The sequence below is a fragment of the Sturnus vulgaris genome, chromosome 2 (assembly GCF_052056855.1).
Source record: "Sturnus vulgaris isolate bStuVul1 chromosome 2, bStuVul1.hap1, whole genome shotgun sequence".
In the NCBI taxonomy this organism is placed as follows: Eukaryota; Metazoa; Chordata; class Aves; order Passeriformes; family Sturnidae; genus Sturnus; species Sturnus vulgaris.
The window spans coordinates 79,930,200-79,944,449 of record NC_142244.1 but is presented as its reverse complement, the minus strand read 5'-3'; the positions used below and the strand labels follow the sequence as shown (position 1 = coordinate 79,944,449).

The 14,250-nt window shown below is 39.3% G+C and overlaps 2 protein-coding genes across 6 annotated transcripts in view; one reads left to right on the top strand and one right to left on the bottom strand.

Annotated features, from left to right (window-relative positions):
- Positions 1-4,195, top strand: part of STK24 (serine/threonine kinase 24) — a 50,468-nt gene extending 46,273 nt beyond the window's left edge. For both annotated transcript variants that reach the window (XM_014873379.2, XM_088159838.1), the window contains exon 11: positions 1,196-4,195. In XM_014873379.2, coding sequence (XP_014728865.1) covers positions 1,196-1,232 — 37 coding nt within the window. In that variant the 3' untranslated portion in view covers positions 1,233-4,195. The remainder of the gene's footprint in view (positions 1-1,195) is intronic.
- A 3,222-nt stretch (positions 4,196-7,417) lies between these two features.
- Positions 7,418-14,250, bottom strand: part of FARP1 (FERM, ARH/RhoGEF and pleckstrin domain protein 1) — a 200,400-nt gene continuing 193,567 nt past the window's right edge. For 3 of the 4 annotated variants that reach the window (XM_014873374.2, XM_014873375.2, XM_014873376.2), the window contains exons 24-27: positions 13,696-13,859; positions 11,149-11,256; positions 9,998-10,149; positions 7,418-8,986 (exon numbers count right to left, since the gene is read on the bottom strand). In XM_014873374.2, coding sequence (XP_014728860.2) covers positions 8,905-8,986; positions 9,998-10,149; positions 11,149-11,256; positions 13,696-13,859 — 506 coding nt within the window. In that variant the 3' untranslated portion in view covers positions 7,418-8,904. Of the gene's footprint in view, positions 8,987-9,997; positions 10,150-11,148; positions 11,257-13,695; positions 13,894-14,250 lie in introns of those variants that run through there. The other variant, XM_088159837.1, reaches the window with a different exon arrangement.

Below are 14,250 nucleotides of genomic sequence, written 5' to 3'. Positions count from 1 at the left end.
GGATCTTCCTGGAAATGGAAACCTCAAAGACTTGATGCTGCAATTGAGGCTGAAAATGACCATGTGGAGACAATTCCCAGACATGGGCATTTTTGGGGATGATGGAAGTGATCTTACTTGTTCTGTCTCAACAGCAATATTAATCATTTTTGTGCTACAAGAAAGATTTCAGAACCTTTTATATGACTATTTAGCATTGCTTTCCCTCTATTCTGCTTCCTTGGACTGTCACTGTTTTTCTTGAATATAACGTCTTAGAACAGTGAAGGCAGACACTTCATTCTCTTTCAAGGAGAGAAAGAATTATTCATAGAGAATGTTTGTCAGTGCATCACATCTGGGTGAACTTTCGCTTTTTCAGGGATGATATTCCAGTTTGTATGGGATAATGACTCCAGAAAGGGAGTGAAAGAATGAATAGCAAGAACTCCCATTAAAAATGAGCTTGAATCATTCCACAGATTCGTAGGTTTCCCTTGGGGATAAAGCTATTATTTGGAGCTAGTCAAATTCTGAAAAAAATAATTCCTTCTTGTTTGAGTGCTACAAGAAGTATGCTCTGTTACATCATTAGGTCATTCAATATCCTCTCAGTTTGGTAGCTAATTACTGAAGATAGGTTTTCAACAGTTTTTGATGACATTTTCACTCCCCCTATGATTAGTTGGAACTGGATTTTCAGTTTGTCTGAACAAATTAATTGGGACCCTCAGAATAGCTGCCCAGTAATGTGGGTGAATCAAGTCACCTTCTCCCCCAGTTCTGATCTTGGATGTTTGATGAAGTTTACCAGAAACTTAATGTGATTAAAAGGTGTGCTTATTTCTTTGGATGATTTAGGAATCTGCTTAGATGAAGAAATACAGTTTTTCTGGCCCAGTAATATTTTGAAAAGATTTGATGTAAACTTGCAAAGTAGGAAAGTTGGAGTCACTAAAGGTTCTTCCATTGTTAAGTGATGCTCAGTAACACCCTTGAGAACAGGTTGTTGCTGTTTGTTAGGAAAGCAGTGATACTCTAACAGGGCTGTTCAGTTCCACAGCTCTTCCTTTAATGTGTGTGGCAGTGGTGAGTGCCATTGTGCAAGGCAAAAGGCCGGAACTTCAATGGCATAAAATGGAATAACTTCATTTGCTGCTTCTTGTGGAAGGCCTTTCTAAAAGATGCAACAGTAACTATTTCTTTTCCTCTTCAGATATTCCCTTGCTGGAGGAAGTTCTTCATCCTACTGACGTATTCTTCCTTCCTGGCTTTCCTAAGACAGCAGAGATCCCATGGTGTCTGCATTGAAGGTGTGCACCCTGATGCTGTTCTGCCTCTCAGTCTCTGGAAAGTCCTTGGGAGGAAGGACATTCCTAAGAGTGAAAATGAAGTCTCTTGGATGGAGGCAATCTTTTTCAGCTCCTTAAAGCTATAATTTTTTTAAATGATAATGCACATATTCCAGGGAGGTGTCCTTTTGTAAAATCTGAAATGTATATTTAGGTTTGTGATAGAGAAATTGAAGATATTGAGAATCCTCAGGTATCTTGCTTTAAGAATTCCACTGGGAGATGGAGCATGGTTGTTGGAATTGTGTACAGATATGTATATAATGTCTTTTTTAACAGAAAGCCTTTCAATGTGCATAAGGAATCACTGTGTACAAAATGGTAAAGTGCTTTTGTAGATAATGTTAGTGGGGTAAACATTTGACAGGCCATAACTGAGTATTGCCTTGCCTTTATTACATGTAAAGTTTGAATTATGTGATAAGTGAATCTCGGTTAGGTTTTTGTATGTGAAGTATTTGCCATTGAAAGAGTTAATCCTGTATTATAGAACCTTCTATTTGTACCTCAGCACAATTTTATTCTGTTTCTCCAGCATTTCTTTCTTTTTACTTATATTCTGAATGTGACTTTCTATTTATGGTACTACTTCTAGTTGTTTTAAATTTCATACACCTGGTCTCTCAAAACTTTAAATTTAAATTACTGTTTTTCCTAGAGAATGATTTCTTTCATATCTTCAGTTTCAAATTGTGCCAATGCAAATTCTGAAATAGTTCAGTTTTAGTAACAGATATTTGTGAAACTTGTGAAATTCAGACACAGTCTCTTTTTCACCTGAACATGTTTAAATGCTCACACAAATCTTTATTCCCCTCATTTATTCTGAAATATCTCCTTAAGATGTAGATTCTGAGATAGTGGCAAATATTTCTTTATCATGCCTGTTTTTATCATTAAAACAAATATCTTTCAGCATAAAAGAAAAATGATCCCTAGATGAAATATTCAGTCTTGCTGCCTCGATCTGTGCATCTCTTTACCAAAACTGACAGATGTTGGACAGAGACTGTGAAACAGCCTGAGTGCTGTGTGCTAGTCCTATTGCTTGTCTCCCCAGAGAAAAGTTACTTCTTGAAATCCTGAATTTTGAAATTCCTAGTATTCCTGTGAGGGCTTCTAGATAGCTGACTTCAGGTTTTATAGATCTTGGAAATAGTAACACTAGTTCATTAGTTGTATGCACAGTTGATTAGGTAGCTGCTATTTTTTTTTTCCCCCACAGTATTACTCTGAAATTTACCTTGGTTGGTTTCACCAAGACTATATTCAGGTACTTATTCCAGTAGCTAAGAGAGCATTTTTGCCTTCTTTTAATGAAGAAATGGATGACTTTATGCTTTGCATGACAGTGAGGTAACTTATATATTTACTTTTTTAAAAGATATAGATGGGAGCTTTGGAACAGAAAGGATTAACATTTAAAAGTACAGGCATATCTGCCTGGCTTGGTACAAGAAACCCAGGTACACTAACCATTGTGGAAGCTGGTGAGGTCTCCTTCCAGGACTTCTATCACCATGGTAGCCCTTAGTCTATGCATATTAATAGCCTTAATTTATTAATTTAAGAATTTAACAGTAAGAGGACACTGTCTTGCTAATAGAGCTAATAAACTTCTGCCCAGGTTGAAGCAACAGTTGGAAGAAATGTGGGTGTGTGTTCATCTTGTGGCCATGTTTTCAGGCACTACTCATTTGCCAGCCTAATGGGTTTCCTTTATGGCTAAGGAAATTCAAAGTAAATTGAACAATGCTAAAGTTTGAGCAATGTTTTACAACTCCACTTTGATGAATATCTTTAATTATATTGTTTAGTGTGCTCTTAAGTGTTATGGATAGGCTCACTCTTGAGGAAACAAATTTAGCATGGCTTTTGTGAAATGTGCATCAGAATGTAATGCAACAGGGAATTTACCTGTTGATTTCTCAATATGAGAACATTGAGTCTTCAATAGATCGGTGTGCTGTGACTGCACAAGGAAATCAATAGGTGTGTTTGCACTGGAAATAGAAATTGGTGAGTGCAAGCTGTTCCTTAGTTCCTGTTAATGTAAGGACTGGAAATTAAAGTGAGCTTACTTGGAGATGCACAGAACTTTTGAGACGTAGTGGGGAAGCTGCTGGCTTGAATTCAAGAACTGAAGTCAAGAATTTTTCAATCAGCAAATTGAATTAAATTCTAAGCTACACTCTTTGAACACTCAGTTGAAAAGTTCTATATATGTGTTTTGAGTTGCATTTTAGTTGTGTTCCAGGACTGTATGTTGAGGAAGTACTTCTCTGAGTAGATGGTGGCAGAATTTGCTTGATGAATGTGTCAGAGCTTAAGATGAGTAAGACTTATGGTGAGGACAGGTGGCCAAAAGGCTTGGGCATTTAGAAGACAAGACCTCATTTATGGTAGAGATGTGTATTTTTATATGTACTATACAGATTATTTAAATATAGACTATCTTAAACTGAGATTCACTGAAAAAAAAAAGTGTGCTGTATCTTGAATGTAGAAGTACAATCATTTGCTATTGAAAAGTATTGATGCTTTAAAAATCAGGTCTATATTAGTAACAGAAGAGGAGCTTCATTTAAAAGGAGCACCACCTCAGTTTCTCAGAGAAAAAGAAGTGTATTGATATTTTTGAGAGGTTTTTTTCATGCTTAAAACATGTCTGTGTTACAATGTTGCACTGATAATTTTTCTGTGCAGGTAGTACTTCACACAGTCTTGACTATACTAAAAGACAAGCTATCTCTATTTATGCAAACCTTTAAATTAGTAGAACTGCTTATTTGTCAGGGATTTCATGATTAGGCAGTAAATAAACTCACTGTTTAAAAACAATAAAAACAGTTATTTGAACTGAAGGCTTGCTTTTTTGTAACTCTCAGATCTATTTTTTAACCTTAATTTTCCCTGCAGTTGCACTTTGTAGTTGCTGACCATTTACTGAAGAATGAGATGCTGGTGCACAGAACACTATAGGTGTAGTAACAAAGCAGTAACTTCACTCTGCAATGCCATGGTTCCTGTGCAGCTCCATCATTGTGTGTGAGCTGGTGGGAACAGAAGACAAAGCGATTTTGGTGGAATTCCCTAACTGGGTGTGCAAGAGGGGCGGGTGGAGGGGGAAGGTGAGGCTGGGTGTGTTGGTATCTCACTGCAATGTGGCTGGCTCAGTGTGAGTTCCCATCCTCCTGCACCCTGGCACCCCATAATCTGCCTCTTAAAGTGCTTTTCATGTCCTTGGGCAATGTCTTCTGTAGCTATTTTATGTGACATTCTGTATTACTTTTTAAACTGCATGGTACCACTTTGTAGTGGTTTTACAGTAACTTGACTTTGAAGGAAATGTGTTTTTGCCTTCAAAAAACCATTGGAAGATCCAGAGTGCTGATAAGCACAGATATAATGCAAGGATCAGGACAATTACAAATGGGTTTTGTAAGCTGCTGGGGAGGAGCTGAAGGTACAGCACAAACCTGCTTCCTCTCTTTAACTGTTGTGCCGATGTGCTGGTAACTGCACTGTGCATATGCCATGGACAAATGGTACGCAAGGGTTTCCTGCCACCTCTAATGCATGATTACAGAGGACCATTAAAGTGTGTGTCTTGTTTTCTGTGTGTCTGTTTATAACCGTGTATTTAGATTTTACTTTTGTCACTCTTCACCAACACACTAAACTTCCTTGTAAACGACGTGACACGTGACCTAGGAATAAAGAAGGAAGAGTTTAATGAAATGTTGCCACCTGAGTGATCGGTGACATGAGATTCAGGGCCCTTCCCTGGAGGGGATGCTCTATAGGCTTCTAGAGCAGTTATTGCCCACGTGTCAGTAATGATATGCAGAAAATTTAGAAATCAGTGTTTAGTTTTTCATGCTAATCAGCTCAGAATTTGTAGCACTTGCAGATGGCAGTGATTTAAAACCCACCTCTTCATCCTGCCAGCCCAGTGAAACTTATGAAGTGCTCACAACAAATTACAATTGCTCACCTCCCAAGGATTGCACCTTTAACTGGTGACAAACTGTGTGACAGCTGCATGCCTGTAGTTGTACTTCATTACTATTTTCTGCTGCTAAAAAGTACGGCACATTGCCCATTATTTTGTCCCCTGCCAGCTTTCCTGTGCCCCCAGGGCAGAGGCAGTGTCCATGTGCTGTAGCAACTGGAGTTGTGCATCTGCCTTGCACGTAGGTGCTTTTCAGGGCTAAGACTATGTAATTGGTCCTGTATAGAAAGAAAGAATGGGCACAATTGGGCTTTTCAGGTCTTTCTTGGTCCTCTGTTTTGTTCTTGGCTGATGGAATGGAAGGCTATTACACTTGATATTGTCTCTAAAACGAATTTTTCTTCCTCTTTAGTCAGAGACTTTTATCACAATTTCTGCAATCACAGCATGTTTTCCCCTACCTGCTGACTTGTCTTTCAGACTGTCATTTTCGTCTGGTTTCAGCTGAATTTACAAAAGCATGAAGGTGTCAGTGTTGTTTAGATAAAATGTTCTGAAAAGAGGTTAGGTTTGAGGTATATTATCAAACACATCTTAACAGAGGTTAAATTAGACAGCCGATAAATGGTGGAGATGCTTAATCTTGTTGAAAAATCCACAGGAGTCCAGGCTTTTTTGATCCCTTTGCCTGTGGTGCAACCTCCTGAGGCAGTAAAGTCTCTCTTTTGTTTTTATTTGTTCATTATTGGAAACTGGCAACTATTTCATGGTGAGTAATAACAACACCAGCAGTAAATCTCCTGGAGTGCCCTGAGGTCTTCCTGCAGCTGAGCAGTGTTTTTAGTGATAGCTCCTGAGCTGGCACACAGTGCCCCTGCCTCTCTGCAGGCCCTGCATGGCTGAACAGGCAGTGATATGATGGGAATCAGGGTTAAAAGTAAGTGGTTGTACATTACAGTTTTCTAGTACATTGAGTTTTATTCACACACATGGACTCTGCCTGTTCCCAAGATACGAGCATCAAGACAATTGATTTTACACTCTTACTATCATTTCAGTTTTGGGTTAACCCCAGGAGTAGACATCTAGAAAAATGCTGACAAGAGACAGCAGTTCACATGGTTCCATTTCAAAAAGGAATTGAAAATCACACTTGTTGAGAAGAAAAAAAACCAACTTGTTTTAAACTTTTTTTATAGGCAAAATAGTACAAAAAGTTGAAAATGGTGGTTAGGTATGTGCTCTGAAAATTGCACCCCCAGCCTAGCTTGGTCTCTGCTGTTAACAATAAATATCACTGTATCTTGGTCTTTGCCTTATTTTCCAAATTCACCATTTGTAAAAATGAAACTAAATGAGAAAAGATGTTATTTGATTTCTTTGGAGAGCTCAGAATAAACTACTGCAGCAGGTAGCAGTTAATGAACATTGTATCCAACAAGCCCCAGGGTTCTAAATTAAAATTCAGTTGTGGCTGAATTAAGGGCATGGCCCTCAATGTAATTTCCATTAAACAAAAAGCTTTTCACTGTTACAGATAATTCTAAAGGGAAGAGGCAGGACCCTGTCTTGTAAGGTATTACTTTACCATTCAATAATTTTTGGCAGAACCAGGTCTGCAGCTGAATTGTTGTTCATCTGTGCTGTGGTATTTCCTCTTCTCACTACACAGATCATTGCTCGCATTCCTGGTCAGTCCTGAAGCACTGGAATTCCTGTATGTTTCTACAGGGCAGTGTCACAGGCTCGGAATGGACAAGGCACTGGGACCTGCAGCTGGGAAAATGGGCTTCAGATTTTCCTACCTACTTTCCAAGTTTGTCCTTCAGCACATCCTAGCTAGAGGCAATGCTCCAGGGTCGGTGTGATTATTGCACTGGTATGGAGAGCCAGGGGCAATAGATGAGGAAAGAGCAACTGCAGCACTCTACCTGCCCAGAGGGCTGAAGGTCTCCATGTAGCTGAAGGAAATGCTCTGAAAACTTTCCCTTTGTCAGGGTGTGCTTGGATTTGGCCATGGGAACTGCTGCTTGTCCTAAGGGGTCTGGAGCCCATCCTCATGTTGGACAGAGGTATGTTTGGGGTCAGGGGTAACAGAAAGAAGGCTTTACTGTCTTGAAACAGGCATATGTACAATGGTGTTGTGAGGTATTTTATTCCCTTTTGTTGTGAGCAAAGCTGTAAGAAGCCATTTTACACATCGCACACAGACAAGCCATTAACAAAGCGAGTAGCTGGATGAAGAAAAAGCAGGGATAGAACTTCCCCAGCTTCGTTTCCCAGACTGACCTTCAGGCCCCCTCTGCTTAGCACTGTGCTTCCTCCAAGACCTGTAATGGTGATGGGTGTTACCAGCACATCAAACTTCTGCTAATGGAAGTTTTACATCATCCTAGTGACAGTGTTTCTTAAGATATGAGGGAAAGCATCTAAGCCTTGTAGGTACACCTCCTCAGCATGCCACCAGCTTATCCAAAATGTGGTGCCAGCTGATGTTAAAGCCAGGCACACGAAATGGGTAATTCTGCTGCAGGTTGTATCAGTCGCTCTCTGAGCCCCAGGGGAGAGATTGAAATTTCAACAATAAACTGGAAGTCAATTTGGGATATGTAGCAAGCAGGATGAACACTTGGAGCTTCAGTAGTACTCCCCAGCTTAGAGCAATTTAGTTACCAAAACACTACAAATGCATCACAAATAGCTGCGGTTCTTGTAGCATATAGGTTTTCTTTCAAGTTCGTAAAACAAACAGCAGAATGTCACCACAGCCTTTAATTTCTTCTTGTACATAACCATTCACAGTACATTAACAGCCCAAATAATATTGCACTGGATTATTTTAAAATTTTTTCGTCTTGCAAGTAGTACTCGGTTTTCAAAGCCAACAGATGAACAATTTGGTCAACTTGCACCAAGAAAATAGTTAGATAGGAACCCTATACTTTATTTATACCACATGGATTTGTGACCCCAATGGGAAATGAGAATGAGCTGTAAACTGTTTCCTTGTTAAACATAGAAAATTAGTAAATTGTTGCTGATTAAATGTAGAAAGACTGGGGAAAAAAAGCACAAAATCTGAAAGTTATCTCATTCCTGTTAGACTGCTTGCTGTATATATAATTATATTCTATACTGTGAAAATCCATCTACATTTAAAAGCCCAGCAGTCTACAGATTAACATGGTAAAAAAAAATAATATATTTTTATGAAAAGAGAAGAAAATAGCGTTTGCCTCAGAGGAGAAAGTTTTCAGATTTCAGTCATCTGGGAGTTCTTTTAGGTGCAATCTTTGAGGCAACAAAATGTCTTTTGGCATTTGGCACTCTAATAAGGACAATATTTTAATACTGGCACAAGCTAAAAACAGCACAGAATGACAAAATACAAGACATGAAATGAACCGCAGCCACTGGGATGATGGTAAGATAGTTTGTATATACGGAGAACTTAAACAGGTTTGCTGAGGAATTGTCAAAGTTTCTGCAAAACCATACTTATTCTCTTCTTTTACCAAAGTGTAAGTTTTCCTAAACTTGGAGGGAGAAAAAGAGTTTCAAATGTCCTCTAGAAAATCAGCAGCTGCTGGACAATCAACACAGTGGCTTGTTCAGCCGTCAATAGGCGTGAGGCTCTTTGTGACTCAGAGCTCGAGTGCGTGAGGCAGAGCTGGTGGCACTTCGGATCACTTCCATCCATCTGAGAGGAGGCACGAGGAGAGACACAAAAGAAAGGTCAGTTCCCAGGGGAGGATTTCTTGACAGCTACGATCTGTGCTATTGGTTGTACAGTTTGATTTTCAGTGCCTGCAGGAGCATCTTCCTACTTCACCCCTAAAACTATCTGAAGGCAGAGGATCGACTGCCAAAACTGTAAGGAGGTTTAGAGAGAACAGACAGAAGGCATGGGACCCAAAACTAGTGAAGTTAGCAGTGGTTTTACTTGCTCTGCAGACATTAAATATCTTTTTTCTGAGTGGTTCAAGCAATGAGCAATTGAGACCAACCATTCTTAATCTGAGAGCAAAAAAAATGTACTTCAGGTGCAATTTCTGGTTCTTTTTGCTAGATAAGGGCATTTTGTGTTTTTATTTTATCACCACTTTCCCACAATTTGCCTTGTTTATAGTTTTGGACTGACATGGCTAAAAGTTAAGAACAGCTCTCTTTGATGAAGACATCATGATTTTTGACATGTTCATTCTTCCTATAAAAGAGCTAAATTAGTTCCCCGTATGAACAATCACAAACCACAAATTAGGAGGAGTAGTGCCTTTTCTCTGACTCTCTATCTATGTATCTGAAGTTCAGTGGGAGGTGTAAAAATTACATGGTGAAGTAGCATAAATATGTAGTAGGAACAGCTGCTTCTATAAAAATTTGAATTTTATTTCAGGTGTGGATTTCCCATGCAGTTGTACTAGAGGAAGCAAAGCTATTCTGAAGAGCTACTGAGGTGATTTGTTTTTGCAGTAATTCCAGGTTTTGCAGTAATTACTATTACTGCTTCCATATCATCACAACCAATCACTTGACTTTAGTGGTATCAGGTTTAAAATATCTTCTATAATTTTAAAAGGTCCTTTCTGCAGTTCTGCTGAACCATTTCCTTGTGTTACTGAACCAACTTAATAAACTTTGCATCTACTAACCTTCGGAAGAATGCTCCTGGAATTTAACAAAAATTTTCTCTCACAGAAAACAAACTTACCTTTCAAAGGTGTATTCACTTTCAGCCCTGAAGTAGTACACATGGGATTTGAAATGTAGCTTGAACACATAATCTTTGTGAATGTTTTCAGATTCAGAAGGAAGGGTAAGTGAATATCCCAATAAAGGAAGGCTGGCTAAAGGATGATTGTCCTGAAAAGATATGATGGAAATTGCTGTGAAATCAAATGTTCTTAAATAAAGAGAGCACAGAAGTAAATGGAAAGCAGATACACACTCATTTAAAGATCACCGTTTCTACATGTGTGCAGAAAAATATCAGATCTAAACAACTGCAATAAAGTTAACTGTCTGGTAGTTTCAGTTGGTCATCATTACAGACCCTTTGCATAAGGATCTGCTGCAGGCTGATCCTATCAGTATTTCCTTGAAGGAAAGCTGGCTAACATACTGGAGTTTCACTACTTTCAAACTGATGAACGTAAAGCTCCATCATTTGCCATTGGAAGGGCACCATCCAGGTTCATCCTTGGCTTGCAAACTCCTGCTCCTTTAGAGCTGTGCTGGCCACCCCAGCAGGTTCACTGCTAAAGACCTTTCACTGCATGGCAAATGATTTCTTTATCCCTCTTACCTGTAGAATATCGTCCAATTCCTTCCTTAATCATTAAGGATTTCTATAACAAAGAAAGCACAATGTAGCAACTTGAGTTACTTTGTGCTTATGCCCTGCTCAAACAAGTTCAAAAGTCCAACAGATTCTAAATAGAAGCCCCTATTTTTGCAGTAGGATGTTTGCTCAGGTGGATTAAATAATTGACTGCTATTCTCTTGTTTGGCTTGTGTCAGTAATGGTAAACAATCTGTAAGTCATATTAAGTTTTTAACTGTAGTGAGAAAAGCCTGGTTTAAACTTGCACCACAGCTTCTGAGCAGTGGTGAGCTCTGCTGTGCTTTCAGAAGTGATCTGTACCATGAGTGTTGAAAGCTTTAGGAAAGAACTGACCCCGGAGCAGGGTGAGAACAAGCCCTGCTCTGTGTGCCAGTAGCAGTGTGTGCAGCCCTGACCAGTGCACCTGCTGCTCCAGCCTACAGCATCCACAACTGATATCCACTTTTCTCTCAGCTCCCTCTCTGGAAAAGAACCCCACACTGTCTTCTCCAGCCATTCATACCTGCCTAGTCAGTTACCTGGTGCGATTTATAGAAGAACATGCAGAAGTTGGTGAACACCACCCAAAGCTTCTGCCACCCGTTGCTGTTTTTGAATTTTCTTAGGAGATTTCCAGACAGCTGGTTCTGAAACAGATCAAAAGCAGCCAAGTAAAACAGTGAAAGGTGCCTGCAGTTTAGTTATTGTCAGAAAAATTATTTGCTTTTATCTGTTTTTATGTGACCTGGTTGTTAAAAAAAATGCTTTGATTGACTGGACGTACTGTTCTTCTGCATTTTTCTACTGCTGAGCAGTACTCAATGTAATGTGGTTTTTTGTTTGCAGCTGGGTACTTCCAAAAACTCAAAGCTACTACACAAATTATTTTATCAACTGAGGTGGCTTTCAGCAATCTCTTACTAAACCTCAGTCTTCTTAATCCTACTCTCTTCTTTTAGAATGATACTTAAATAGAATGGAAACAGAAAGTCTGACATGAATTTGTGATGTAAAGGAAAATTATGACATACTTTAGAATTGCAGATAAAGATTGAGGTCTCCATACCCAGGGAGTTCACATGGTACTTTTCAAAGATTTCAAAACAAGGATTGTTAAACTTATTTTTAGCTGGATTTTGGATAGTTTAACATAAAGGAGGAGAAAGCCATAGCAAGTACATGTAATGGCTGGTTGAAGCAACTGCTCTTCACATAGTGAAGACAGAAAGGCAAGCATCATTGTTCCTTGCAAATGAAGAGGGGTTCTCAGTGAATTATTAATGACTTCCATTTCCTGTTGACTGTGAGGGCTCTTGCCTGGATCACAATAGCTGATTACATCATTCTCTGTATCTAATGCAGAAGTTAGTAACTTGATCTGTGTGAAGTTGAATAGTCGAAATCTGGGGTTTCTGGTGCAGTTATTACAAATGAAGTATTCTTAAAAAGTTCTGTTTTCACCAGCCTTGGAGATGCATTAAAGCTTTTCCTTTAAATCATCCCGTTCTCTGATATCTGGACTACTGCCTTCTTGCCCTAAGTTACAGATGTACTCCTTAATTTTCTGTTACCTCATTACTCTGGAGGATATCATAAAAGGACAGGCTTTGCATTCGGTACCAGCAGACATATGAAATGGAAACAGGCCGCTGATCACTGATCAGTCCAGCAGGTAGGGAGGAACAGTCACTGACAGAGAGAGGTTCTTCTACCACGAGAGAGACAGAAAGGAGGGAGAGACACAAAGAAAATAAACGATAATGCTGAAGTGAGAGGCACCGACAGGATGACGTGAGCATGAGCAGGACCTGCCACACATGGAGCAGCAGTGGAGCTGGAGATGTTTTCACAGAACAACGCATGGCTCCAGGGTGTGCTCAGTCTTCTGCTTTGTGATCATTTGAGGCACAGGGAAGGAACAAAAAAGAGCAACAACGAGCACTGATCTCAGACCTACTTAGATTTGCCTAACTAAATGTTTTCATCATTAAAATGAGTCACTGGTTTAAGTTTTATAGCTATTTATAAAAAGCCCTCTGCTTTAAGGAAAAATACAAGACCTTGTCCTGTGCTGAACTATTGAAGGATATGAAGAATGGAAAGTCCCATGTGGGACTGAAATGAGGCTCTACAGTCAGCAATTTTACTATGGAATAATTTTGTCATATTTCAGCAACAAACTCACCTCCTGTTTAAAAACAGAGGCAGTTACACAAACTATGAATACGTTTTTCCTTGCATCACTATGTTCTGCACCAGTATCACTTCTCTAGAGCAATGGTGGCCTGATATCTGAGGGCTGCCACTTGAGTGCAAATCCACTCAGCTTTAAGATTCCGTTTTCCATTTTCATAGAGCATAAGTTTCCATTTGCTGAGGACTATGATAAAGTATGCAGAGCTCCTTGGGCTCTCTTTGGTGAAGGAAGAACACCTCAGCAGGCTTACCACCTCATCCTAAAACCTACACTGAACTAGGAGTCTTTCATTTCAATCTTTGAAAAGACAATGTCTTCACCTTGGCTGTTGAGTACAGAATTAATGAATGTGTATCAAATTGGCTTAGCTGTGATCAGAGGGGTAAAAAAGGGGGTTTATTTTGAGGTGGAAAATGCAAATAAAGAAAAAGCAGATGAGACTGAGCAATGAGACAAGGTTCCAGAAAAGATGGCTAGGTAAAGAAAGTAAGTTAGTAATACACATAATTAAAACTCTGACTGCAGCAGCTAAAGACAATATCCTTTCCGCTCGAGCAATGACTTAATGCCTCTGTAACTGAAAGCATTAAGACAGTTTGAACTGCTTTACATTTTAAAGGGCATCAGCTTTTTTTTTTTTGACAGTTGCTTCTATGAAAATTACTGCTCTAACTGATTTTACAGAGGTGCACTACAGGAGCAGATCTGTGCTTCTTGAGTGATGGTTTATGCCATCATTTGAGATTGTGAGAGGCGGTTTAACAAGCGTGCCTGGAACTTCCCCAGGAGGAGACAAGGGAACAGCGCACTTAGTAAGGAGGAGCAAAAAGGAAATTGTCATTCAAAAGCGAGCCTGGAGCTGCAGTTCAGGTCGTTCTGAGGCAGATACCTCCACAGCAATACTAAAGTCGATCATTGAAACACTGGTATTTCTGTGCCAGCAGACGTGCACCGTAGTGTTGCCACGGTGTGGTGACTGACGTTCGAGTGAGGTGCGGGATGCACTGAGGTCGTCCTCAGATTCCTGGTCTACAGTAGTTTCATCAGGAGACTCTATGAAATGCAGGGAAAAAGCATCTTTCTTCCTCTATGCGACAACATATATAATTGGAAAAATTAAACAAATCAATTCTGTCCGCAGTACTGTGAACTAATTTTAAAACACCATTTTAGAAATAATTTTGTGCAGATTTCAAATAGATTATTATATTTTATATAATTAAGTGTTTCTGCAAATGTTAGAATTAAAGGCTAACTACCATGCTTTGTTGACGTTTTTAATACCTTCCAAGGACAGGCACTGCCCAAATAGTTCCTGGAATCATTATCCTTGAGTCACTTCTCTATTCAATGAAACTTTCTGCTAACACCAACAAGAACATTTAAATGGCACATATATCAATATATCTATACATATATATGTATACAAATCAATTTCAAATGT